The sequence below is a fragment of the Populus trichocarpa genome, chromosome 6 (genome assembly GCF_000002775.5).
Source record: "Populus trichocarpa isolate Nisqually-1 chromosome 6, P.trichocarpa_v4.1, whole genome shotgun sequence".
Lineage (NCBI taxonomy): Eukaryota > Viridiplantae > Streptophyta > Magnoliopsida > Malpighiales > Salicaceae > Populus > Populus trichocarpa.
In genome coordinates, this window is record NC_037290.2 from 26873562 (window position 1) to 26900986 (window position 27425).

The window sequence follows — 27425 nt, forward strand, 5'->3', positions numbered from 1 at the left end:
TATGTAATTCCGTCAGTGATTATTTGAAAATATTTGAAAAAATTAAAAATCCTATAAATAAATCAACTAAAAATTGATCTCATATGAAAAAAAATTCCTACAACAACATTCATACAATTATTAAGAACAGAAAAATTTAAAAATAAAATAAAAAAACAAATATAATGAAAAAGAACATAAAAAGAAAAAGAAAAAAGAAAAAGCTTACCTTAATGTAGTTGCGAGTGAAACTAAGAAGAGAAAAAAAACAAATTTATAAAGTATATTCATTAAAAAAAAACTGAGAAGAGAAAAGAAGAGAAAGAAAGGAATGTTGATGTTTTTTACATAAGAAAAGGAAGAAGAAGAAGAAGAAGAAGAAGAAAGGAGGGCTGTTGTTGTGAAATGAGGGATTCTAGGTTTTTTATTAGGACGTTTTACCGATGATTTTATCAATTGATAATTAAATATTAATATTTTTAATCTATTTCGTCGGTGATTTCGTCTGTAATATTTAATTTAAATTTTCAATTTAATAAAAAAATTTCAGAAACCGTCAAATATCACCGACGACTTTTCAATCCGTCAGTGATTCCAATATATGTGATATTTAATTTAAATTTTTAATTTAATCAAAATTTTTCAGAAACCGGCCAAATAATACCGAAGACTTTTCAATCTGTCGGTAATTTTATCTGTAATGAACAGTAATTAACAGTGCAATTGGAAAGTGAATAATTTAAGAGCTCTCTGAAAAATACCAAAGAAATTTTATATTGGTGATTCTCATTTAATTGACATGATGAACAGTGTTAACAGTTTACCAACGATTTTACCGACGGAGTTTATTTCGTTGGTATAAATGACACTTCATCGTATTTTTTAGCTTTGTTTTAATTTTTTTTTTCCATTGTAATTCCCTCAGTATATACCGAGGGAATATTGTCGTCGGTAAAGTTCACTGCAATTTACCGACGGAATATTTTCATCGGTATTTCTGTTTGTATTTATCAATGTTTCGGTAGTGTTTATATCAATACATCAAAACGATATGAAATATAAATATGGGCATGAGTGATGAGTGCACCAACCAACATGTACATAATGCTGTATATGCATGCTGTGTCTAATATGGGAGGACAACTTGTAGAGCCATTAACCATTGGTGCTCGATGGCATGGCATAGCATCGAACTACTTGAAGATTCATAGAAGCAAGCATGCTCAGGTTCACAAAAAGCCCGCCCGAATGCACACGCACTCACGGGTTAACCACTGGTAATGTAGCTAATATTTAAATAATTTCCTTAATATATCTATTAAATATTCGAAATTGTGCTGTAATTCTTGAACATTAATTTCGTAAGTAAATCACCATAAAAGATTCATGTTTTTTCTTTCTTTGAGAATCCATAAAAGATACATGTTTTTTTATTAAAAAAGAAATGATGGATTCAATTCTTTTTATTTTTCATACCTTTATGAATAATATTTTAGATATTTCAAAACTTCAATAATCTCAGAAGGTTGAATGTATTATCTTCGGCCGGGCCCAGTAATTGGGCCTTCCAGCAAAACCGAGTGGTTTTCCCGAGGCCAGCCTAGCTCAGCCTCTGGGCTAACTTGCCCACTTGCATTTCTTGGTTCATTAGAGATTTCAAGGCAAGTCATTCACTCGCCCACCGTCCAAGCCAGTTGGGTTGCTAGCTCACTTGTGGGCTAACTCCTGGTCCCAGACAATTTAATCCAAATACCATAAATACCGAAATTCGACCTGCATGAGTAGAGTTTTTGGATAATTATTTTATGAATATGATACATATATATTATTCTTTTATTTTAACTAATACTCGTACAATAAGCATCTTAATAAATAATCGAAATATAATGGATAGGATGTAGATTTTTAAATTTTTTATCCCATGAATAATAAATAAGATATAAATACAGTAAAAATCTAATTTGTAAATACTTATTACCATCCCTGCGGAAACTATGCAAGAATTTCAAATAAATAAATTAATGTAAAAATTAATTCAAACGTATCTCTCACCCTATCTATATAAGCTAATTATAATATTGTTGGAAAGTGTGGAGGAGAGAAAAGCTGACATCAGTGGAAGGATGCTGTGGCGGTGGCTCACATGTGGAGAGCTAACTTTTCTTTTCAATATCAAGACAGTTACATAATAATTAATTTATTATTGGGGTCAGCTAATTAATTGCTTTATAGCACATCCAATTCCCAATTAATTTAATACATAATATTTTGTACCTAAAATAAATTGTTAGGTTTCCCAATGATTAATTGGTGTGGTCTTCATTTAATATCAAATCAAGTATTTTACTAAGAATTGGTACCTCTTGACAAGGCATTAAAGGAATTAGGGTTTTTCCAATGGGTGGTGCTATCATGGAGAAAGCTTTGAATTATTGAGACAGCAAGGAGATTGAAATTAAAAATAAGTTTGGTAAATAGCTGTCTAATTGAATATGTGTCCTTACTCCCTATTGAAATCCAAAGTTGGCAGCACATAGAGAGTTTGGTTTCAATTATTTCTTCTTGACTTTCTCCCTTTTTTTATTTTAATTTTTGATTCATTTTATTTCTTTTCTTCTTCCCGACAGAATCAATGATTGGCTTACATTTTAAGTTATTAAACCCAGTCTAATTTAAGAATCAATTCATAAATTTACCAAATTAATCTTGAACAATTTATAAATTGACTCGACCGAGTTTAATAACTTTATATGATTAAAGGAGGGTTGTTTATTTTTTAATTAATTTTTGTGTGGTATGGATAAGAATTTTGCTTTGATATATCACCATGCTAGTAGGATTTGATTCTTGCCATATTTTGTTTTTCTTGTCATTTGTTCTTGCCATGAATTGTATGTACTTCATGCCAACCTGAGATAATAATCCGATCGGATTTTGAGCTGGATGACAGATTCCAGTTGCTTGATGCGCTCCTTGCTTTATTTGTTGAGAGATTTTGATCAATAAGAGTTTAATTTTGTTTCATGGCCAATATTAATTATTGTTTATTTTTGGATCTTTACACGATTAAATTAAAATTACTTCTTCAATCTAATTAAAAAGAAATCATTTTCTTATAAGTTAATTTGTGAGATTTATGAAAAAATCTGACTTTCCAATTAATTTGAGCTTAAATATGTTCGTATAAAAAGAAAAACGATGGAGTAACATCTTCATTTGCAGAGGATAATCTTAGTATCTTTAGATCGTGTGTGTTTATTGACGTAGTTAATAATATTTTTAAGATTTTTTAATTAAAAATATATTAAAATAATATCTTAATAGAATTGTTTTTAGCAATGATTAAAAAAAAAAGCACGTCTTTTAAAATTCAAAGGTCAGATGATGATCGATGACACATGCATCGATGCTATTTATTTATTTATTTATTTTTCATTCTAATCCATGTTCAAAAGTTAGTTTTCTGTACTAATCAATGGAAATGAAGTGCGGGTCACGTTACGCTTCCATTTAAGTATTAATCCAATGATTAAGAAGGAGAAAGGAGCTTAAGAAATGATTAAAAATAAAATAGATTAATTTATTACTATTTTTTTCATTTCCGTTTTATAATTATCAAAACAAACTTATTTCATCAATCTTCAACACTTGTAATTAAAAGAATATGAAAATCTTGTTTCTCATAAATCAAATTTGGATCAACGCATGATCTTTTGTGTGGATATTATATTTCATAATTAACCATGGTTATAAAATTTAACTATGGGATGGATTTAGCTTAAGGTTCAAGATATAGGTTAAGATAGGTTAAGTGAGTTCATCCAAATCATTTTAAGTTTTTTTCTTAAATAAAAAACTGATTTTTTTTCATTAAATTAAATTGACAAATCATAAAGTTAACTTGTGAGTCCAATCTTACAACTAGATAACTAACTATATTTCTAATTTAATTTACACATTAATCAAAATTAAATATTTTCTTTATCTAATTTTAAAAAATACAAACACAGTATTAACCATATTAACTTGGAGCAATATATCGAGCTCTGTGGTTATTCATATGATGACCACTGGAGGCTTATATGGTTGTTAACTTCAGGGCCTGTGAGATTAGTCGAGGTGCGCGCAAACTGGCCCGGACACCCACATTAAACTAAAACAAAAAAAACAAAAAAAATATTATACAATCTCAAGATTAATAAAATCATTAGCATGACATGGATTTGATACATATTCAAGGGTTAGTGCAAGAGTATGGTGTTGTATGGTTAAAATTGTATTTTATTCCGATTATATTCTTGAAAATATTTGATAATAAATATATATATTCCCTAGCTAATTTTACACAGGTCCATTAAAAAAAATTAATTAATTGCTTTATATATATAAAATATAGCTTTTCTTAAGTCTGTGATTTAAAACTGCAAAAGAATGCAATGCAATAATAGAGAGGTAACATCGGCCTCAATGTCAAAGCCTCCTTCCTGCCAAGTGGCTATGAAGACCACCACCACCACCTTCACATGGGGTTCTCTTGGAGTTCTAAACACCTTGCTCACAGGGCCATCAAGACAGTTAATTATTTAAGTAAATTGATCAGTACAGTTGAGTTGTACGAGGTGCCTTTAGTTTGCGTTGGAAACTTGAGGAGTCACTGGTTTTGACCACAGAAGAACTCCTCAGATTAAACCTTCTTCTTTTTTTTTTATTAATTCCCGTGAGCATCATCTCAGTCTAGGTGCTTGCTCTTTTAAATACATAAATCCCCCATGGCGGGTGGCATGAAATCAAGAGAGAAAAAAACAAACCCTAGCTACCTCAGAAGTACCAGTACTAGCTAGGACCCTTACCTTCCACAACCAATCTTTTTATTTCTTTAATGGGTTCTCTTCTGGTTGTTTGAAAATAAAAAATCGAATAAAATAAAGTTCAGAATTCCCGAGGAGGGAGGCCCGAGGGCTTCAACTCCTATAAGTTGAAAGTCCCACCATGAGTTGACAATAGCAAGCTGTCCTGAAAAAAGCTAGCTAACAAAACCTACTTCTCCAGGAAGAAGCCATGGATTCCAAGAAGTCTAACAAGATTAGAGACATTGTTAGGCTTCAACAGATCCTGAAGAAGTGGAGGAAGCTTGCAAGTTCATCAAGAACCACTGCAGCTTCTACCACCACCAGCAGTAAGAGCATGAAGTTTCTCAAGAGAACACTCTCTATATCAGAGAACTCTGCCAAGGAAACCTCCAGCAATGCCGTCCCAAAGGGCTACCTGGCCGTCGGCGTTGGAGAAGAGCAAAAGAGATTCATAATTCCAACAGAGTATTTGAGCCACCCTGCATTCCTCATCTTATTGAGAGAAGCAGAAGAGGAATTTGGGTTTCAACAGGCAGGTGTCTTAAGGATTCCTTGTGAAGTCGCCGTCTTTGAGAGTATCCTGAAACTGGTGGAGGAAAAGAAAGACCTGTTCTTCATGCAAGAATGCAGGCTTGACGTTGATAATATCGCGGTGTATTGCTCATCGAAAAGCCAGCAAACTCCATCTCACCATCCTCAAAGTCCAATGTGCAGATAGTTTTTTTTGTTGCTATCATCCTTCTTAACCTCATTTCACGTTTTTCTTATAGTTGGATGAGGCCATGTAAGAGAGATCTAGTGAGTTTAATAAGTTGTTTTAAATTGTAAGAGAACATTTTGAGAATCAATGAAAGAACATAAAGAACTTTGAATTCATGTTATTGAACTTAAATGCATTTGTGCATGATCTTCTACTTTTGTGTTTGTGCCTGTACGTTGTTGGTGGTGGTGGTGGTGGTGGTGGCGACATTAAAGCGTATGAGGATTGAATCCAGCAGGCTCATAACCAAAACCAGCAGGTGACGATCGAGGAATAGATCCAAATGCCCTAAGCAGCTAATTCCAGATGGCGACACCCCACCAGACCTCTGTCAGTACCTTTGACGACTCCAAAAGAGTTTCGAAGTTTAAATCACCAGCATCTGTAATTGACCATATAACAAATATAATAAAAGTAATGAGAGATTCATTGTAGCTGTATTTTCTTATTCATCGCTGCACCGACGACTGTTTTGCCCTTCCTATCAACAAAATGGATACCTTTGGATTAGGGGTATTTTAGTATTTTCACATGATTCTTAATTCTTTATTAGTTTTATTAGAGGTATTTTTATTCGTAAATGTTTTCATAAACATTAAAATAACCAGAAAACCTCATGAGCAAAAAAATTAAATGGTGTCGGCATGAGTATTTAGATTTTTTTATATACATGCTAGAATTACACATATATCCTTAATGCAAAACATTTAATTCATTGTTGTCAATAGGGTTTTGTTATTTTAAGCTCGATTTTTTTTTAATTGTAAGTTTGGTCAAAAATAGTTATATAATTTACTATTAAAATAATAATTTTTTATTTAAAAAGTTATTAGCACGTGCAGTCATCGTGTTGGAACCGTAGCACATTTTAGGCGGCGTGTATAGCGGTTTCTGGTTGTCAAAACACTATCCTATTATCTCAGATTATTCCTCGTCGTGTTCTCTTCCATTATAAATGGTATGTGTGCTTTAAATCTGGCTAGTGTATCATCGACAATCTTTTTTTTTCCTTCCTTTATTTCTCTCTCCTACCTCATGAGTACACTACAGTCCTTATTTTTTTTGTTATTTCTAAATCTAGACTTTTGAATTTTGATTGTTGTGTTTTAGTTATTTTTCCTTTTATTTGTTTCAATTTAAACACTAGTTTTTAATTTTTATATAATTTTTTTTCTTTACTCCTCTATTAAAGTTTTTATAGCTTGCAATTGATCCTTCAAATAATGTTTATAAATTTTATTTTTTCAATGATAATAGTGATTTTAATTTGGTCTCTTTCCTTTTAATTTTTTATTGTTTTTCTTAGCTTTTTTTTGTTAAAATTTTTATAATTTTTAAATTTATTTTTGATTTTTATTTTTTTAATAATAACCCGACCGCAAAAATACGGTGACGGTGGCTAGTACCAACTAGAATCCATGGCACAACCGAAGACTCGAAACTTAAAAAAGATCATTAGTATATGAAGGTATCAATGCGAAGAAAGTAGCCAAGTGTTTAATCATATATCGCGATATTTGTGCATAAGATCCGAGAAATCTACAGGTAAGGACACGAGTAGGATTCGATACGAGTACGGCAAGTAAGTAACTCTGGGATTTTCAGAGCATGGAAGTCCCCGATATCAATAATTTAAATGGATTTGCATGGTAGTCTGTCAAAGCAAGTGCAGTATCCTAAGCGTTTGACTGCAGAAATATAGATATCTGTCATAAAAGATTATAGCAGTAAACCAGAGCAATTTGCACCAAGTCAAGCTAAACTGAAAAATATAATACAGTAATCCCAGCCCCTTTTCACTGAATCCACATGCACCCATTCATTTCATGCTTCTAGTACAAGCACATGATCATAGTGATGCATCAAATCCTTTTTTAAATCTCAATGTGCACACAAGAGTCCAAGAACAAGACGGCCATTCTAAGATCCAATAAAAGAGGAGTCCCACATGACACTCACTGAAGGTCATGTTTAAAAGTCTTTAATTAGCCTAATTCATCGCAGTAAACACACATCTAACACTTCTTTTAATCTTAACATGAAAACAAGAATTGAAATTGTCAAAGAAACTTTTCTGAAGATATAATTTATATTATTTTTTAATATTTCATCCCTTCACTTACGTTGAAAGCTATATGAGTTTGAAATTTATTCAATCTAACATTTATTTAAATCAGTATATTAGCTGAAGTATACAGAAGAATTAACGAGTTGATTGATATGGCTTAGCACGACACTTGATGTAGTGACAGAGAATCATGGTCCTGGCATGATAGACTCATGCATCAACAACAATTTTAACATGTGATGTAAATAGAAACAGAATCAAAAGAAACGATGATCCATTGTGTAACAGAGATCCATCAGATTCGAGTGCTTACACAGGATTAGCCAACATAACATCGGAGTTGCAGAGCTTGTTCTCTTTTAAGGTTTGGCAAGGAATATGAAGTTAACCAAGTCAGTAGACCCAGGACTACATGATGAAAATGAACTAATCCCTCCTAGCCGACCCACGCATTTTAGGTTCTCTTGAGCTTAGAGATGAATCAAAGCATAACCTTTTGCACTCTACCTCTTTTCTTTTTGCTTGTCCTTGGATCATTATAAATTTGATTCAATAACGTAAGAAGACAGCAAACAATCTTCACATCGATCCAGTTGTTCAATTGAATAATGAAAAGCCTTAATTATGATAAGCAGAAATCAGCATTTTCCGGCATACTTCTCCCCTTCTCTAGTGTGTCTGGCGGAGAAAGCTCGAAGAGCTAACAGGTGAGCTTACACTTACACTCAGCCTCTTTGATTGGTAGGCGGGCTGGCGTATTATCTCCGAGAGGAAACTTGAGATGTCAATTTCAAATGCAAGACCAACTTCGATTCATAAACTAAATTTAGCAACAAGTTTTTATCATGGAAGATTATGCATCCATTATCCAAAATTAATCCTCTATCCCGGCAATGGCCCAGATATCTATCTGCATTCACAAACCTCATAAAAAGAAACAATGAACAAGCTTGGCCATCCCAGCAATTAACAGCCCAGTTTCATGAAAGGAGGAAACGCTATCCATTACTTGCTCAACAAAGAGCCATTCAATCAACCAATTGCATTACTCTTGATATGAACATTACAAAGTACCCCCTTGACGAAAATCTTTCGCGAAGGGAAAAAAAATCATACTGAAGGAGAAGACAGTAACCTGGAGATCATAAGCTCCTCACAACAATCAAGGTGTTTAAAGTGAGAATAACTAGTTGAGTCATGAATATTTCTTCCTTGGTTATGCCATCATGCTAGCTAAGCTCAAAGCGAAGGGTCTTCACCATCATTATAATTTGGGAAAGTTACACACTTGAAAACTTTGCACTTTGAACACAGCACATATCCAATCTGCAGTACCCACCCACCATTAATTCTTATAATAAAAAAAAATCAAACACTTAACCCTCACAATCCAAATTAAAATTCAAGAAAAGGGCAAGAAAGGGTTACTTACTGCTCTGCAAGAAGGGCAACGACGGTAAAGTCTCTTGTTATCAGCTTTAACATTGGTTTTTAGCCCTTTACAGAAGTCACAAAGAAGCCATCCTTTTCCATTACAAGGTTCACACATTATTCCTGAAGCAACCTTCATTACAACTGCACCAACGTAAGATTATAACAAAACTAAGTAAATTTAGAAGATATTTATTAACAAAACATCAATAAAGACCAAAAACCTGCTGCTGTTCTTCTTGGACTTGCTGCTGGAGAGGAGGGCTGCAGTTTACAGGCTTCAAGAAACGAGGTGTCGTCGTATTCGCCGGCCAAGATGGCAACGACCTCAAGTAACTGATTTTCGCAGGAGCTACAGTTACAGTTAACATTTCCTATTTTCTTTTTCTTTTTTCCCAAGAATTCTCTATCTCCACACGCACTTCTCGTTATCATCGGACAGAGATAAACAAAAGGGTGAGTTTAATCTTAGCCCTTATTATTCGAATAATCTTTCACTTCAATCCTTTTTCTTTTGAATGCTTATGCCAACCCTATAATTAGCCAGCCAATGTCACTTCTTATAGGATTTAAAAACATATCCCGTAAATATTCCAATACAAAAATTCATAAATAAAAAAAAAAACAGAATTTCTATTAAATTTTACTAGCTATTTAGTGAAATAAATACATGTTGATAATGAGAAACATAAGAAGCATTTAAAACAGATACAACTATCATAATGGAAATCGTGGGAGTATATACATATTAATCATATTTATATATGTAAAATACAAACTTTATCATTTAAATCAAAATTTAATTACAAATTCATGAGTGATATATGTTAATCACATGAACAATGATGCTTATTATTCATGAGTGATATATATGCTTAATCCACACGAATCCACGAGGAAGCAGTACTGCTTGTCATTCCTTCTCTTCTAGTGCTCGAGACCCTTTCAAAAAAATGGCTCCGACGACATCACCATAGTCCAATGATGTTAAGCATGACAGGTTTAAGAGATGCAAGGATGATATTGAAACATTTGTTTAAATAAGGGAGCCGAAATGGAACGTTTCAATTTTTAAAGGAGCTAAGATATAGTTTGTCCTAAAAAGAAAAGAAAAGAAAAAGGACTGAACCAGACTTCCCGATAAATAACTACATATTTACAATTTTAATTAAAATAATTCCTCTAATTACAAAAACCGCCACCTTCCCTGTAAATAATTTGCCCAAGCCTAGCCAGAAACCACCTCGCTCGCTCGCTCTCACAACATGCAGAAGAATCCCTATCTTGCCTTACTGATTCTATGGCCTCTGGCCTTGATCTCTCTCTCTTCTTCAAACCCATGTGACCCCACAAACCAGAGGGACCCACGAGCTCTCCGTTCTGATCAAATCACCGTTCTGATGAACGGCTACTCTGAGTCCCGAATCCCTCTCCTCCGGTCACTTGCCTCCACCTACACCTCTTCCCCTCTGGTATCTTCTGTGCTGGTTCTCTGGGGAAACCCTTCAACGTCAGCTCAAACACTGGCCCGCTTGGCCCACAACCTCTCCCTCTCCTCCTTTGGTCCAGCTCCTATCTCCCTCGTTCGCCAGCGATCTAACAGTTTAAATGACCGTTTTCTCCCCAGGTTTTCGATAGGGACCCACGCAGTTTTGATCTGTGATGATGACGTGGAGGTTGATGCTAGGTCTTTTGAGTTTGCTTTCAAGGTTTGGAGGCTGAATCCCGACCGCTTGATTGGGTTGTTCGCGAGGTCGCATGATATGGACCTGGGGGCAAAGCAGTGGATTTATACTGTCCATGGCGAAAAGTACTCTATAGTGCTCACAAAGTTTATGATGTTGAAGAGTGAGTATCTGTGGAGATATAGCTGTGGAGGTGGGGCCCAGATGAGTGAAGTGAGGAGGACCGTTGATAGGATGAAGAATTGCGAGGATATCTTGATGAATTTTGTGGTGGCTGATGAGGTAAAAGCAGGGCCCATTCTGGTGGGGGCAGAGAGGGTGAGGGATTGGGGAGATGCAAGGAATGATGGTGATGGAGGAAGGGGATTGAAAGATGGGGAGGGGCGCAGGGTAAGGGAGGTGGGGCTGAGTAGCAGGAGAAGGGAGCATAGGAAGAGGAGAGGGGATTGTCTAAGGGAGTTTCACAAGGTTTTGGGTAGGATGCCTCTAAGGTATAGTTATGGGAAAGTAGTTAATTCAGTTGGGGAGCAAGGGCGGTGTCTGAAAGGAGGCAAGTTGGTATTTTGTGACCAATACCGACGATAGCCCTCTCCCGGCAGTGTCATTAAAATTAGTCTTGAGTTTTCGTGAAACGTTTCGGCAATGTCATTAAAAATAATTGATTAGTAGAGTGCTATTTTTATTTTTATTTTTAATTTTTAAGCCAGGAACCCTGCCTACTAGAAGTGCAAGCAAATCCCTACTCTCATGAGCCCTTCATCAACCCTAGACTGCACCAGTGCCTCGTCTGGTTTAACTCTCTAAACTTGTTGAGCTATAAAGCTTGAGTTTTGGCAATCAAAATGATTCATACGGCAATGCCTATCTAAATAAAACCAAAAGCTTGCCTTCTTGCGCATTAAGAAGCCCTTTTCGGAGCTTGAAGCCCTGGCAACCAGAAGTAGAGAGTGGCTTATTGAACTGGATTTACAATTCAGGGGGGAGCTGCTACAATAGAGCTTGGGGTTAACTAATTAAAACTCATCGCTCATATTGGCACATGCTTTCCAATTGCTGCAAGATCACAAGCAAGCAAGCAAGTTATAGCTTGATTCATCTATTAGAATGTTCACACATTTGTGCCCTGAGCATATGGTCCAGCAAGAAGAATAACATGATAAAATGCCCTTGTCAAATTACATGAACTCCAAGGCCGTGCTCATCTAACACCATGACATCACCAGTTAATGCTTATAGAAAAAAGTAGAAATTAATCAGCAGTTGGGATTGAGAGTTGAACCATCATGAATTTTTAAGGTGGCTTCGAAGATCCATCGGGATTAAGCTCAATCTAGTTTCAGTCCTGGATTTTAAGCACAACCTTTCTATAATGATTTCTATTACCAGAGAAAATGAAGCTATCAACATTCATCAACTCAGCCAACAAGTTGCTGCTGACAGCGGAATCTGCAGGGCATGATTAGTCTAATACCTGTATCAGTACTACGGCTCGATTCAAGATCACAACCATAAGGGTTAATGATGGTAATTTTGCCCCTTCAGAATCGTCCATGACCTGCAAATAAAATAAATAAGTTCCTGGTAGTGCTCTTGAATGAAGAATGTAATTAAAATTCAAAATGGCTAAGCATATAAATTAGTGATGAGAACTTATGACAGACTACCGATTTAAAATGTCTTAAAGAGTGGCATGATCCACCTATAATAAACCATGTTTCAAATCAACCAAGTTTGGTGTGACTATTATGAAGACAATATCTTAAATTGTTTATTCATACAGCAATCTGCAGTGCAGAAGGCTAAAAACAAAAAGATATCCTCTTTGGATCTTTCCCAAGCCATAATGATCATATGATCAACTGAAATTGCTAAGAAGGGCACGTTTGCAGTTTCAGCTTTGTGTTATAGTATGTCATATCAAGGTATCCTCTGAGATGCTAAAATATGAAAGCCATCAAACATGTTAATTATCTTTTGTTTTCTGCTCGCTAATATCCAAACTAGGTTCCAGAAGTAGAGGTGACAATGATTTAGGTCTAGTATTCCTTGAGGAGAAGGCATACAACCTGCAACAAACAATATTCCAAGAAAATATTGAAAGAAGAAAATTTTTACCTATTGGCATCTAATGATCTTATTAACATGTCCGTACACACCATTGATATTCAGTATGCTCACAAAGTGCTCAATATAACATGATTAATGAACTTGCACATTACTTGGGTAACTTGGAGCCAGCAACTATATTACTATGTATGGAATGCAATGTGAATCCAATATTAACAAGTGCTTACCTATACAGTTGTTCAACAAGCACAAGCAATGCAATCTGATGATTCAAAACCATGGAGGACAATCTAATCGATATGTTAGCACGCTTTCGTATTTGTTGCCCATGACCATACGGTCCACCAATGCAGAATGATAACCTAGAAGCTCCCTATTATTAGAAACAATAAGAAAACGTTGATCAATGAGTAAAAGTCGTCCAGATTCTGTTTCAAATTGTACGAACTAATATAAAAAGAAATTAAGATGAACCCTAAACAGTAGTAGATGGAAAGCAGTTCACACCGTGTTCCCTGCATCCCCGATCAATTCAGCCATCTGCTCGGACCCAATGTCCCGTCCACGCTCATCCAACAGGACAACCTACAAGTGAATCAATGTCTCCTACAATCAATTGTTTTAAGCACATTTAGTTTGGAAATAATCAAAACGCAAACTAACTTCAAAACCTAAACAAGAAATGGAAATTAAGGTTTCCTGTACTAATAATGTTGTTTGAGACAGACAGACAGAAAGAGTATACCCAATCATCAGACCTGATAAGGTTCATGACTGCCTTGTCTTCATCATCAACCTGAGCCTTCTCATCACTAAAACACAACAACAACATGTAGAAAAAAATTGAAAAATGCAAAGCATAACCAACTGAAGTGAAATTATATAAAAAGAAAGCAAATTGAAGTGAGTAGAGAGCAAACACTGACCGAGCATTTCTGGGGTTGGACCGAATAGGAAGATCATGAAGAGAGCAATAGTTTTTGAGCTTGTTAGTGTATTCTTCCACTAATAATTGTACCCCAGCTGATCTCTTTTTGCCCACTGTTATAATTCTTATAGGTAACGCTCTCTGCAACCAAAAAACAGAGAATTTGAACTCAGTGAGTCAATACAAACAACCAGAGAAAGAAACCCAGATGAGGAGGGAGATGGAATGGAATAGTTTACCACTGACTGACCGGTGTACTTGCACAGTCTACCTTCTCCTCCTGCGAATACAGAAATTAAGAGAAAGATCAATGATTGATGCTAAGTAATTAACAAAAAGTAATCTTTCCTAAATTTGGCAAACCAACCAACCTGAGGGAGGAGGAGTGTAGCAACTGGTTGAAGCACAAGCTGAGATTATAGCCATCTGATTTTCTAGCAAACAAGCAGATAGAGGAGAAGATGAAGGACAAGATAGATGGATATGTTTTGAAGGTGTTAACAAGATGGGCCATTATTGTTGAGCTAAGCCCATTATCACATTTTGATGTTTTGCATGCTTAATGTAGCCCTCAATCTCTTACTCTTCATTCCTGAATCCCTCCATCTCTACTAGCATTGTTAATTTCTTGGTGGGTTTAAAAGGATGCTGTGTGAGTCCCATATATGCATGTAACAAGAAGACACAATAGGAGTTGCAGAGGTAATTGAAGAATGTAAGACTACAACTACTTCTAGCAGCAGCAGCGGTGGTGGTGGTGTGATTTAGACAATGGCTTTGCTTAAGCTATGTTTGTCTAAACTGCGATCGGCTTGAGATTCAGTTTGAATCGTTGCATTTCCGAGTAGATGCACTTGGTAATAATGATAACAATTGGGAATGGAACACAAAGCTATGGTTGCTCAATTACGGGCAATGAGAGCTCAGAAACCAACTGGTTGAGCTTCTTTCTACTTTTGTTTCTTTAGTTTGGGTCACTGCAAGGATATTTGATCCTCGAATACATGTTTACTAGTAACAAATTATTTCCCTTTTTTACTAAATTTGAATCCTTTAAGTGCAATTAATTCATATTGTAACTTTGTTTCTTGCTATTTATTGATTCTTGTTACAATTGGACTCGGTTAAGGGATTGACTCAATAAATCAAATTTCCTCCATGATATTCAATTACTACTACAGTGCCCATTTGGAAACGGTGAACTACACGCTAAAAAAACACTAAAAATGATTTTTTTTATTGCAGTGCACCGCGTAACTACAAGCTTCAAGCTAATAATTCTACTTTACAAAGGGTCCTGCAGAAGATCATCTTCTTTTTTTGCCACGAAATTCATAGACATTGAAATTAACTGTTCCGTTTGGTCGGAACCTACAAAACCATTTACATCTCCGCTCGTACATTCCGGCTCTCTAAAATTGGAATCTTGGATGATAATAAGGGAAGCAAACCAAAACAATTTATCATCCAAGCTAAGCATCTAACTGTCCAATTCAAGAAATCTTCATCACTGTACAATATGATAGTATGGGTGGCAGGACTCCTGTCTAACAATCTGCACGAGTGTTCTTCGCAACACCCCCGCCTGCTTACTAGTCATCCAAGACTCTGCTCCTCAAAAATGAAAAACAAAGTTGTTTATGGTTTCTGTACAGACCATAGACCGAAACCAGGCTCCCAATACGTGAGCTTCATCATAGTGTTTATCAAAACCATACTTCCTGTGTAAAGGGATCATACAATTGGAGTCAAGGTAAAATCTTGTGGGAATGGTTTCTGTTGAGCATTATAATTTCTTTATCATTCCAAATTCCCAAAAGGGTACATAGCCATAGATTCAAAGAGGTTTCTGCGTATGAGTGACCGTGTCCACAATCATTGTCCACAACTCAAAACTGAAAGTACTACTACTAGCTGATCCTCTCTCAAAGTATACGGTCATAGCAAGTAATCCTTTGTACACCATAAGATCCATTTCAATCCCATGAATCGATCATTATAAGGTACAGCAACTTCCATTCCTCCCCATCCACTCAAACGAATGCCCTTAACTTCTTTCCAATAGTTGGTACAAATTTTATCACGAGTAACTCCGATAAATTCTAATCATAATCTTTTAGTATTTGATAATTCAAAAGGAAAATTATTCTATTCTTATAAATAAATATAGAACAAATTATCACTGGAGATTATATTTCTCCTTCAAAAAATAAAATGAAGGATTAGTTTTCGAAAAAATTGAGGATAAAAAGAAGAGATGATGTGCTTAGGCTTACTAGACCAGCTTCAAAGACAAGAGAAGTCTCAGCAAGTCTGAAGAGCATAAGACAATTAATGTACGAGCAGTTTAACACCTTCTTTGCTATCTTCTTTTCAGCAAAGAGGCTGCCTGAATTACTACTCGATACAGAACCAAAAAAAAAAAAAAAAAGAATCAAGGATGTATCAGCCTTTCTACAGAAATCCGCCAGAAAAGGAAGAAGGCGAAAAAGGGTGAGAAAGGGCTGTTTGATATAGGTAGCTGCATTCATCCCTATGGCACTTTTTATCAGCCAAAGAGCCAAACTTCAGCCCCATCAATTCCTTTGATAATCGGATTGTATAAAAAAACAACAAGAATTAGGAAAACCCATCAAATACCCATCAATTATTTTGATGGGTTGATCGAAATAAGATGGCAAACAAACCCGGATCAGAAGAGAGTTGAGAACTTGAAACTAAGGAAGGAGCCTTGTGCGGCTTGGCAAAAACCCTACCTTTGCCATGATGCTTGCTGACTGTGAGGGTTATACTTGTATATATAGGTCAATTTATGAAAACCCTTTTGAATATTATTCAAAATCACGAATTTCTCCTCTTTATTTTTCTTTATTTCCAATTTAAGCCTTTGTTTTCCTTTAATTTATTTTCTGAAGTAGGGTGGGGCTCAATGATGGGTGACAAATCACAGAGCCTGGTTTTTGGTAAAGCCCACTATGACCCATACCACCATTTATTTATTTGGATGGTAAAATGACAATTTCCAGGGAGATTAGGGCAAGCAATTTACTGTATGCTAGGGGAATCAGGATGAAGACTGAGGAGGGGGAGGGGGAGGGGGTGAAGAATCACAAATTTAAGAGGAAGGCAGCACCTTTCACTAGTTTGGATTAAAGAAAGTTCAACAGATTTTCATTGTTTGGTTAGAGAAAGGAAGGGGCGTATTTATTAAGATTCCTTGCAAACACTCGACGAGGCAGAGACAAATATTATCAACCCAGTCACAAGATTCCTTTTGAAAAAAAACTGAGATGTAATTTTGACACAGATAATACAAAAATAAAATAAAAATCCAACTCATAAAAATCGATCAAATCATAAATTAACTAACTTACATTCAACTGAATCAACTCCAAATTTATTTCAGCATGATATCAAAAAATCATCTCAACCCAAAAGCTTAAATTTTTATGTGAGGTTCCAGGATATGATTTATATTATTCTCTAATACACTCCCTCAAGTGAAAGTCCTTTGGACTTGAAACTTGCACAGGCCCACATTACCTTGTGTTTAATTTTTTTATCAAATAAATAAGGATAGTGAGATTCGAACTTGAGACCACTTGGTCATCAAGACTCTGATACCATATCAAAGAACTATCTCAACCCAAAAGCTTAAGCTAGGTTCCAGGATATGATTTAAAACAGGAGCAAATTTAATCAAAACTCCATCATCAGCATCGAAAAAGAGTGCGCAGGGATTTATAGCTATAGCACGTTCGCTTTTTCAAAATGTGGTAGCAAGGTATTCCCACCATTGCGATTCTTCAAGGGATTCACCCAAGTTGTTGCAAAAAGAAAAATCCATCTACTATAACGTGGGTTTCACGATTACATTCTCTCTATGTTCTAAACAATAACGTGAAAGAAAGAAAAAATACCACAATTGAATGAAATATTAGACTACAAATCGATGAACATGTGCTTAGTCCAGGATACAATTGATCGAGAAGACTGCAATTTTCTGCTAACCATGGGAAGACAAAAATGTCAAGGGATCTTCTCTCTTGACTCTTCATGGCTCCAAATTTCTCAATCTATCGTTTTTGTATAAGTACAAGTACAAGTAAAATGCTTGACGAGCAAGGAACTTTGCAAATCCGAGAGTAGTTGCCGGCGGCACTCATCACGAACTTCTACAACAAGTAAACCTCAATTCACCTGGCTTCTGTTCGGAAGGCAAATGAAGGAAAATGAGGGTGGGAACAAATAAAAAAATTTGTACAGCACAAAACGAAGACTGCTTCATTAATGAAGGAAACAGGTTCTTGCAAGTTCAATGATATTTTCAAGGACAATGAGAAACCTAGTCTTTTTATTATATGGCAAATAATATTTATTACGAGCACAGGCTATCAAGTAGAAAGTAAAGGTGAAAAGCATCAACAACAACAAAATTGACAAAATGACCTGTGGCCATAACACAAAGCTGAAACAAGAAAAAATGCCTAGAGAAAAAACAGTAGGAGGGCTTTAGCTACTGAAATACTGAACCAAAACAATGAGTGCCTAAAAGAAACTTACTTAAGATTATAGAACCATCAAGTGCCATCATCTAGATCATCCATCTCATCAAGGATAACATACTTCGTTGCAACATTTGTTGGGGATGACCCAGCCGAGTCATTTTCACTTGTTTGGCCCTTCTGTAGCTTTTGGTACCTGCACAGGGTGGCAAAATTAACACCATATAATCAAGAGCATTATGAAATTCAATTTGAAATGTGAACATAAACTACTAAGTGGTGGATTAGGTAGGGTATAATCTATGATTTGGACTGGAAGTGAAATTTAGGATTTATGAAGATGCAGGTTTGCTTCTTCCATTCTTTGCTTTAATGTTGTACAACTTGTCATGGAACTCAACTGTAAGTATCAATGAACTGTAGAGGCACTAAATGGTTTCAATTCTGTCCTACCAGCCCCATTTCATAAAGGGATACGATATTAAGAAGCTTTAGATTGACCAAATTCAGGTACAAGCAACCAAAAATCTCAACAAAAAATTGACATAAATAAATGACTGTTTAGTGAACATCAATAGAGAGGGTACATCATACGAGACATTCTACCTGGATTATGCTGCTATTACTAGGACAATAGAGAAAAAGAAGACAAGAGAGCAAGTTATAGGCCAATTATCTGCAATTTTTCTTGGTTCTTCTAAGACAGAATCGCCACTGCTTGATAGGTGTTTGTTTAGAGAGTAAAAGCAGTTAAATGTTAAGGGGAATACAGTTAGTTTTGGTTGGTAGACATGCTGGAAAAAGGAAAAGTTAAGGAGGGGTGACATTCAGCCCCTGACTGAGGTTTAAGCATTAAACTTGATGAGAGGGAGGTTACAAATTTTTCATGGGCTCAAGGCTTTCTTTTTTCTGCCTTCTGTCACTATCTCAAACTGATAGACCATCCCTATTTTACTTGCTTGCTGATGTTGGTCCTGCTAATAAACATTATTGTAGTTTTTATAAAAGTTCAATTCAACATTTTACTTGACATCTACATTTATTGGGGCCAAATATTATGCAAACTCCCAGCTGAACACCTTTAACACGTAACCTTATACACTAATCTCTATTTCATTACTCTCATGCCATACATAACCTTAATAGCAAATTCAAATTACATCCCAAGAAATAAATAAATAAGGAAAACAAAACATTGCAGTCCTGAAAGAATAAAAGCACCAAAAGGGTCACTCTTTGTTTGGTTCTGACATGGGCATTTTTGCTATCTAGTTATGACTTACTGAGGTCAGTCTGTAAAACCTATGGAGTGAAAAAATAAACTAAGACTAAAACCAACTGACAGCCACTAGATTCCTTGGTCTGAATGCCTAATTTCAGTCACTATCACGGTTCAGAGATTTTAAACTTACAAAAAAAAAAGCAATTAGACAAACAAATTTCAGTTACAGTAGTTTATTTCAAACCTATGCTGACATAAGACTTACTTGTACCAGTTGAATAAGCCGACACCAACCATAATAATCAAAAGCCCAGCACCTTTCAACCAGGTAAATTTATCATGGAAATAAATAACCGCAACCTGAATGAATACAATCGTAAGCAGATCACAAGCAGTAACAGCGTTCCAAAGAGCATGTACTACCAAACACTGAAAAATATTCAAGACTTCTTATAGAGAATATCATAGCAATGAGCATCAACTTTCATAAAACTTAGAGCATGTTTGAGAATGCAGCTGGCCGCGCGTTTCCAAAAATTTTGAATTTTTTTTTTGCTTAAAATTATTTTTTAAAATATTTTTGGATCGTTTTAATGTGCTGATATTAAAAATAAATTTTAAAAAATAAAACAAATATTATTTAGATGCATTTTTTAGTGAAAAACATTTCAAAAAGCAACTGCTATCACAATACCAAACACGCTCTTAAAAAGAATCCCATTGAAATCTGGAAGTAAGCCTCTGAAACTAATGGAGGTACAGGTTTTCTTCAAAGCATGGTGACAGCACAATGTAAATACGAAAGACGCACAGCTAACAAATATCACTGCGTGATTCTACAAACATCTTGGTCCAGGGTTCATGCCAGGAGTTTAATTAATGAAGTTCCCTCTACATCTATCAGAAAGGCAGACACCTCTAACACTAATAAAAATAAAGCACGGTGTTCAATCAATCATGATAAGCTGCTGAGAGATTTCATTGTGCAAAAACTTGAAAGTCAAGGGGCAAGACTGAAACATTGATGGTTGTTTTCAGGAATGAGTTTTTATAACCATAGTTCATGCCTGACTCTGATTCTAGAATGGAATTCCAAAACCATGATTTTTTTGAACGAGGCAGCCAAGCACCCAAAATTTGCTTTTTCACTCTCTACTTTTTTTTTTACCATCTGTAACAGGACCCCAAACACCATCCATGCATTAGTGTATTCATAGATCAACATTTTGCAGAATTAATAGGAGAACAACGGTGTAGAAAAATGCTTATACCAATATAGTCACAGCCTCCTTGACAACACCAGCTATTGTCACTGTGACGGCACTAGTTACTGAAATAAGAACAAACTCCGTTAAAACCTGCAACAGAAAAAAAAATTAATTTCCCTGACAAAAACTTGGTCCAAAAGAAATGGACACAATTTGTCAATATTATATAACAGCTGGAATAAACTAGAAAACTAATTTCCAATCTTCAAGTAATTTATACAATTAAAACACAATTCTCCACCTCCCTCCCTTGAAAAAATGAAACTCAAAAAACCCCAAAGAAACTCAAATTCAGAATGAAAAGAAAAGGGAAGGCTTGTACCATGAAAAAAGCGAGTGTTCCCCCAAAAAACATGAGCAGGCAACTCCGAGCAACATGCCATGAATTATTGAAGTAACTTGTTTTGTTAAATTCATGCCATGGATCTAAGACAAGAGAAAGAAGACCGGTTGAAATTGCCATCACTGGAGTGACATAGCTCATCAATGTAAGTGGATTTTTCAAACCTGAATACATCCCGAAAGCACCATTATGTTGCATAAATAACAGTATAATACGAAGGAAAATACTATTTTCTCTACATGCACAAGGAAATCCCAAAACTGAATTACTATATTAACCAAACCCTTTCCATGAAATTGACCTATCTGTATCAATACTATATCCATGTAAGGAAATTTCATATTTACCTATCTACATCGATTTTATATCCATGTTCCATATTCCATATCTATGATCTTACCAGCTTTTGCACCTGCGAGCAAACAATATTTATAGGACTATATTTGAATAAAGCATCTTTCTGGTGAAGTGGCCATAAATAAACTTGCCAAAGACAACTATTTTTTAACGAACACCTATAAAAGTCATGAATAAAAATTATTCCTCACAAATACACGTCTACAAACATGTAAGGTAGCTAATTTGTACCCAAAAAAATGATAACGATAGCAGTTAAATCCAAATAGCATTCAAGAGTACTATAAAAATGTAAAAAATAAGAAAGCAGAAAAACACCTACCATATGCTTCTTTCTTTTTAGTTTTGATCCACGCATCACCAAATTGGGAAATCAAATTCCAGGAGGGAAAAAAAAAGTAAGAAAGTGAAATTTAGAATAAAAAATTGTTGGTTTTCAGTAAACAAATACTTTAAGCCATGTATCTCGTATAGGAACAGAATTAGACATACCTGCAAGAGAATTTGAGTCATGCACCAGCGAAATCCAGACATTACAGCAGCAAGCATAACAAATACAAAGCCCCAAAACTCAAATTCTGTCTCTTTCGCAACTGGATTCAAAATAAAAGTATAAATGAAAAAAAGAAATTGAAAATGATAAATACCGAAACAAATCTCCATCAGAAACAGAAAAGATGAAGTTTGGTGATACAGACAGTAGCGATTGACAATTAAAATTCACTAAAAGATAAAAGGTATCAATAGCACTATTATCATCATCTAAGTCACTTGGACTAGCTTATCAGCATTGGATACAGATATATGTCAAGGCGTGATATACCCAAAAAAAAAAAAAAACCCTCCATTTTAGGATGGGAGAACATTTACTTTTCAATTGGATTTGGGTTCCAATATTCTTATAAATCAATAAGCAATAAGCAAATGGGGTATTACATAGTTCCACCTACCAATTTCCTTCAACTTAACTTTCTTCAATGAATAATTAATTGGGTAGCAAATCTTTGTAGCAAAAACAAGTAGAGTTGGTATTTATGTAAAGTAAAATAAGTTAAATTTACCATAAGCTTCAGGGTTGCCCCCTGAACAGAGTCAAAAAAACTTTCTGCACTACGACAGACATACAGCCTTGACAATCTCCACTAACAGTCTGAAATTATTTTTTTCTATGTTGAATCAAGATTGATGTGGCATTTGAAAATAGCACCAAGTCCTTCTGGCAAGGTTCAACGTTCTCATCTACGGACAAAGCTAATACCACATGATATACCATTAAATCGCACCCCTAGTGACTGAAACTGCCATGGTCACCTGCTTCATTAATTTCTCTTATCAGTCATCATCATGTGACCACCAACACCATAATGAATTTTGCTGACTGAAACTTGGTCCGGCTCTCACAATTTTAAAACAAAAGGCAACTCCCTCTTTTATACTACCTTGAGGTCAGCTAGCATCCTAGTTTAAGAGGAAAACAAATTTCTTTCCTGGGAGTGTTTGTGAAAGCAAGGTCCTAAACACTGCACACTACTTCCAATTTGTCATCAATAACTTAATCTAATATGTTTCCATAAGACGCCTAATAAAAGATAGGCCACAAATATTACTTTTTCTATAAGAAAAAGGTGCACACTGAATGATTAATCAAAATGAAAGATGATGAAATTGTATACCTGTTAATAAAATTCCAACAGAGATTACCATGATGATACCAAAAAGCTTAGCGCTTGGAGATTCCAACCTTAAAAAAATATAAAAATAAATGTCTAGAATATGCAAAAGATCTTATAACTGATTCCTCATAAAGAAAAAAGAAGGAGCATGAATGAACAGGTTAGAATTAAATATAACAGAATAAAGTGGTATAATATAAAGAATGATGTTAAGAGAAACAATCATGAGAAATACATCTTATTACATTAAAAAGAGGTGTAAAATGGTCAAGAAAGAAAAAGAAGGAAAGAATTTCACTAGGTGAATAACAGTTCAGCTAATTTGTATATCGCTGCAATATACTGTCTTATATGCTTGTATGAACAGTTCATCTTATCATTATTCTTTAAGGTAAACATGTTCACAAGCCTGTCTCAAAATGTCCTCGTCCACAAGCAATATCTATATATTAGACACTTGAGTTGGTGTTCTTAACTCTCTTTGCATTTTTTAACTATCAATGCACATAGTAATTGCATAATTCTTTAGGTAAAATGGGTGGTAAATGGTAAGTGAAAAGTGTCTGTCCTCAAATACATTTCTGTCTTCTATACAAAACATACTGAGGTCAATTTTTTGCTAAAAGTAAAGGTTAAATACCAAATTGGCATTCAGACTTCATATGCTACTCCTTCGGTTCCACAGTAAGCGTCTAACCCCATTTTTCAAAATTTTATAATTGGGAGGTTCATTTCCACATGTTCTTGGCCTACTTCCATTATATCACATCTGATTTTTAGTTCTTTGTATCAAAGTCTTTATTGTTGTGTGAAAATGGACAATTCATTCATGGAAGTATGCCCTTGCCTTGTTATTCACGACCAACAACTAAAACAATTCAAGATATGCATCAACTTTTTGTTTATATGAATTGAGAATTATGCAGTACTAGCATTCTGGATAATATACTAATGAGGATGATATTTCAAAATTTGTTCACTTTCTTTAATTTTAACTTGGCACTTGTAGTTAGCACAGGTTAAATATTGGTATATAGCTTTTGACCTTATACAAGGAAGGTACCCAGGTTCCCACTAAAATTAAAATTTTATTCTTATGCTGAAATAACTATGTTAGAAGACAAAAAAAGAAGAAAAAGAAGAAAACAAAAGACATAGATTGCACATCAGCCCCCTCAATTGGCAAAGCATGGATGTAGAATTATTCATTGTTCTTTTATTACCTGGCAACAAGAAGTTTTCTTAATTAATGAGAAAAGGTAAGAGTTTGAGATGAAAAAAAATAGAGCTACTTCATTAAAAAAATAAAATTAGATGATGAGAGACAGATTACAGTAAAAGAACACTGGTCACATAAGATATTTGTATTGGTAAATAAGCTAAACTGACAAGAAATTCACCTGAATGCAAAGGCAAATAGAATGAGAAATATTGGAGCTGCAGATTTACACTATACAGATAGGAAAAAAAAATGAGTTAGTAAAATAACCTGTCAGAAGAAAAAAATGATTACCAGAGACGTAGTATATAGCAATAAGGTAGAGAGAGCATAACTAACCATTGTGGCAAATGTAACAGAGATGAAAACAAGGGACACATTGCTCAAGTTAACATCGAATGCAGTTCCAAGAGCTGTTGGTACAACTGTGAAAGGGAAAGTCCATCTGTAGCATTAGTTGATAGAAAAGTTAATTGGCAAGTTATAATAATTTCACAGCAGAATCAATAGAAGATTTCAAAAAAAAACAGTAGTAAAACTTAAACAATAAAATCCATTATATCTCATCACCTGAAGTAGCTGATGAAATTGTTAATTAAAAATATTCTTTAGATGGTAGCATCTCCCAGTGTCTAGGACTCGTGTGCTACTCCTTATTTGCATAATCATATAATTCACATAGAAGCACATTAGCAGGGCTGGCTATGGCTATCCTTATATGAATAAGCCAAATGCGCTTTCACTACAGAAGCTAATTGATTTCAAATCAACACAGAGTTTCATTGTAAACCAAAAGGAGCAGTCCACTGAAAATTTTCTTCTTTTGAAGTTGAAATGTCATTCAGAAAGCAGCATGTATTTTACACGAGACTGCCAACACCTTTTGAGACACCAACTTATCTTCAATTTACCACGACTCCACTCTAACCAGGATAACATCCTGTTTCGGTAACTAGGTGATACATAATATTCAATGATAATCAAAACAAAAGGGCTTTCCAATCTCACTACAGATCAGTTACGGAAACTAGCACAGAATCCCTGTAAGAAGAGAAAGACACTAGGTTTTATCAAAGGTCAGTTAATTCTTAAACCAAAATGTTAACTCACTCTATCATAAGAGAGAGAGAAAATAAGAACAGTGACCAATTCAACAGCTTTTCCAGCCATTTTCGCAGCCAATTCGGACTATCATCCCTGAACAAATGAAAAATCTTGATCCTACGGAATTCTTATTCGAAATCCATGACTTCATTACTGAGTTCAGTATTTAAATTTTAAAGTACCTAGAATTGATTCCCAAACATCATTTACAGAAGAAAAACAACTAAAACACAACAAACCCAACAATTATCAACTCCAATTTCGACACTAGTTTTAAATATGATATAGGAAAACAGAAACGCAATAAAGAGCTACTACCTCTTATAAAATAATCCTTCCACGACATAGCAACATTCGGCCGAAACCGATCAGACCAGTACCAAGTAATAGCCGTGGATAAAACAGCTTGCATTGTGAAATGGAAAGTATTCATCAGCAACGGAGCTGGAAATCTCCCCATATCATCTCCTAACAGAGTCTTATTGTACCTAATCAATCCAAAAACAAAAAAAAAACACCACCCACTAATTAAGAGGAAAATAAAAAAAAATGAATAAAAAGAGAAAAGGAAGGTGAAGAAAGACTTACAAGGTTAAAAAAGTGCTGAAAGTGTACCAAACAAGAATAAAAAACAGAGTCTTCAAAATATCAGCAGCAGATACAGGAGTAGGAGGAGACTTCTTAACCGACAAAGAATCCATGGCGATGCCATTGACATCGGAATCGACATCAGAATTCCTCCTCCTAGAGTTTTCAATGTCGAAGGGAACGCACTTGTCTTCTTCAGAATCATCATGACTCCCTCTGTTTCTGTTCTCTAAATTACAGCCATTCAATTCCATGCTTGAATTCTAATAGATCTATCGATCTTATTATTCACTCAAAATCGATCGGGATTTGAAGAATCTACCATGGGAGAGATCTGGAAGAAGAAATCAGGTCTCCTTGTGCTGCATTTGGCTGATAAGATCTAAAATAAAACCCACGAGCACGAACCCTAGCATGAAGTGAGAGGGCTTTTTGTTTGGATTGGAGTAAAAGCAAGGACCCTCCCCTACCTAATTTTGTATCTGGTAATCTGTCGATCGATCAGCTAAAAGCCAGAGACAGTCGAGTTTCGTTGCCGGTCAAATCACAAATTAGTCCCCCAAATTATAAATGTTCTCTTGATTACTCCTGAAACTATCAATTTCTTAGACTTGGCCTTGGCCCCCACCCTTTTTTCAGCTTTAAAGCAAAGCAATAAAAATCACCAAATAAGTGTTTGGTGAGACTTCAGATATTTATTAGATTATTAAAGTATCATAGGTTGCTGGATTGAGACTTTTTTTACAATAAAATCTGAGCACATATCCTTTATATTTTAGTCCCAATGATCGAATAACCTTATGATCTCAAGTTTTGAAAGCTTACATGAAACATCTATTTTAATGGGAAATACAACACTATAAAAAGCATGACATGTTATTATAATGTATTTACTAGGTTCTTGCTTGGAGAAATATATCCTAAGAACATGAATAACAATGTGATAGCTACATGAAAGAACAAGGGTATTTATTTTATATTATTTATTGCTCTACACATCTATTTGTAGGAGTTGTTTTTGGTATAAATATTTTTTTTTATTTTTTAATTAACATGATGCTCAGGCTAGCTTGTATATACCTCGACTAATTTTACGGGTATTGAAATTAACGATTATATAAATCTTTAATAATTCTGAGAACTTGAACTCGTGATTATTTAGAAGTAAATTTAAATTCTAACCAATTAAACTACAAATTAAATAAATATTTTTTTTTTTTTTTGACGGAAATGCTTGCTCGGTTGGTACAGGAAATGCAACATTGAAAATCATCAAACTCTGCTTTCTTTCATGGGAGGGTGCAAAAAATCACGGGCGGGGGACCGGCGGAACAGTTTTTGTCTTTGGCAGGAACTGTCTTTGAAGCAGCCACCTTTT

At 35.0% G+C, this 27425-nt stretch overlaps 5 protein-coding genes and 1 non-coding gene across 10 annotated transcripts; 2 read left to right on the forward strand and 4 right to left on the reverse strand.

Annotated features, from left to right (window-relative positions):
• The first annotated feature begins 4579 nt into the window (after positions 1-4579).
• On the forward strand, positions 4580-5705 carry LOC18100786 (auxin-responsive protein SAUR71). The gene has a single exon (XM_006382136.3). The coding sequence runs from the start codon at positions 5038-5040 to the stop codon at positions 5545-5547; it is 510 nt and encodes a 169-aa protein (XP_006382198.2). The 5' UTR covers positions 4580-5037; the 3' UTR covers positions 5548-5705.
• A 2957-nt stretch (positions 5706-8662) lies between these two features.
• LOC18100787 (uncharacterized) lies at positions 8663-9538 on the reverse strand. Of its 2 annotated transcripts, none has more exons than XM_024604385.2 (3): positions 9313-9538; positions 9090-9232; positions 8663-8983 (listed from the first exon to the last, which is right to left on the reverse strand). In XM_024604385.2, the coding sequence occupies exons 1-3, from the start codon at positions 9521-9523 to the stop codon at positions 8897-8899; spliced, it is 441 nt and encodes a 146-aa protein (XP_024460153.1). In that variant the 5' UTR covers positions 9524-9538; the 3' UTR covers positions 8663-8896. The 2 variants fall into 2 exon arrangements, with proteins under 2 accessions (XP_024460153.1, XP_024460154.1); XM_024604386.2 differs by having other exon boundaries at positions 9090-9221; positions 9313-9518.
• Positions 9539-10234: 696 nt separating this feature from the next.
• On the forward strand, positions 10235-11468 carry LOC112328031 (glycosyltransferase family protein 64 C3). Its single transcript, XM_024604383.2, has one exon. It carries the CDS (start codon positions 10354-10356, stop codon positions 11356-11358), a length of 1005 nt encoding a protein of 334 aa, XP_024460151.1. The 5' UTR covers positions 10235-10353; the 3' UTR covers positions 11359-11468.
• A 310-nt stretch (positions 11469-11778) lies between these two features.
• LOC18100788 (putative RNA methyltransferase At5g10620) lies at positions 11779-14281 on the reverse strand. Its single transcript, XM_024604384.2, has 7 exons — positions 14140-14281; positions 14008-14048; positions 13767-13909; positions 13586-13652; positions 13348-13425; positions 13068-13213; positions 11779-12328 (listed from the first exon to the last, which is right to left on the reverse strand). Exons 1-7 carry the CDS (start codon positions 14192-14194, stop codon positions 12289-12291), a joined length of 570 nt encoding a protein of 189 aa, XP_024460152.1. The 5' UTR covers positions 14195-14281; the 3' UTR covers positions 11779-12288.
• A 1746-nt stretch (positions 14282-16027) lies between these two features.
• Positions 16028-16159, reverse strand: LOC112328086 (small nucleolar RNA snoR77). Its single transcript, XR_002982737.1, has one exon. It is a non-coding gene; the product is annotated as a small nucleolar RNA snoR77 (small nucleolar RNA).
• A 1433-nt stretch (positions 16160-17592) lies between these two features.
• On the reverse strand, positions 17593-26569 carry LOC18100789 (probable sugar phosphate/phosphate translocator At1g06470). Of its 4 annotated transcripts, none has more exons than XM_024604148.2 (13): positions 26048-26569; positions 25778-25947; positions 24695-24780; positions 24537-24586; positions 23137-23204; positions 21956-22056; positions 21786-21798; positions 21086-21270; positions 20767-20853; positions 19761-19855; positions 18441-18469; positions 18332-18407; positions 17593-17972 (listed from the first exon to the last, which is right to left on the reverse strand). In XM_024604148.2, exons 1-12 carry the CDS (start codon positions 26299-26301, stop codon positions 18349-18351), a joined length of 1197 nt encoding a protein of 398 aa, XP_024459916.1. In that variant the 5' UTR covers positions 26302-26569; the 3' UTR covers positions 17593-17972; positions 18332-18348. The 4 variants fall into 4 exon arrangements, with proteins under 4 accessions (XP_024459916.1, XP_024459915.1, XP_024459913.1 ...); XM_024604147.2 differs by having other exon boundaries at positions 17593-17975; XM_024604145.2 differs by having other exon boundaries at positions 18332-18469; positions 26048-26567.
• Positions 26570-27425: the final 856 nt, after the last annotated feature.

What these genes read in the sequence shown, in the direction of transcription:
- LOC18100788 (XM_024604384.2), bottom strand. Translation starts at nt 14,194, where the DNA reads ATGGCTATAATCTCAGCTTGTGCTTCAACCAGTTGCTACACTCCTCCT. An exon ending in CTACACTCCTCCTCCCTCAG is followed by an intron (nt 14,049 to 14,139) that starts GTTGGTTGGTTT and finishes CTGTATTCGCAG; the next exon opens with GAGGAGAAGGTAGACTGTGC. An exon ending in TCCAACCCCAGAAATGCTCG is followed by an intron (nt 13,653 to 13,766) that starts GTCAGTGTTTGC and finishes GTTGTGTTTTAG; the next exon opens with TGATGAGAAGGCTCAGGTTG.
- LOC18100789 (XM_024604145.2), bottom strand. Translation starts at nt 26,301, where the DNA reads ATGGAATTGAATGGCTGTAATTTAGAGAACAGAAACAGAGGGAGTCAT. An exon ending in CTATTTGCCTTTGCATTCAG is followed by an intron (nt 23,205 to 24,536) that starts GTGAATTTCTTG and finishes TATTTTTTTAAG; the next exon opens with GTTGGAATCTCCAAGCGCTA. An exon ending in AGGAGGCTGTGACTATATTG is followed by an intron (nt 19,856 to 20,766) that starts GTATAAGCATTT and finishes GTATTCATTCAG; the next exon opens with GTTGCGGTTATTTATTTCCA.
- LOC112328031 (XM_024604383.2), top strand. Translation starts at nt 10,354, where the DNA reads ATGCAGAAGAATCCCTATCTTGCCTTACTGATTCTATGGCCTCTGGCC.
- LOC18100787 (XM_024604385.2), bottom strand. Translation starts at nt 9,523, where the DNA reads ATGATAACGAGAAGTGCGTGTGGAGATAGAGAATTCTTGGGAAAAAAG. An exon ending in TCCAAGAAGAACAGCAGCAG is followed by an intron (nt 9,233 to 9,312) that starts GTTTTTGGTCTT and finishes ACGTTGGTGCAG; the next exon opens with TTGTAATGAAGGTTGCTTCA. An exon ending in GTTGCCCTTCTTGCAGAGCA is followed by an intron (nt 8,984 to 9,089) that starts GTAAGTAACCCT and finishes TGGGTACTGCAG; the next exon opens with ATTGGATATGTGCTGTGTTC.
- LOC18100786 (XM_006382136.3), top strand. Translation starts at nt 5,038, where the DNA reads ATGGATTCCAAGAAGTCTAACAAGATTAGAGACATTGTTAGGCTTCAA.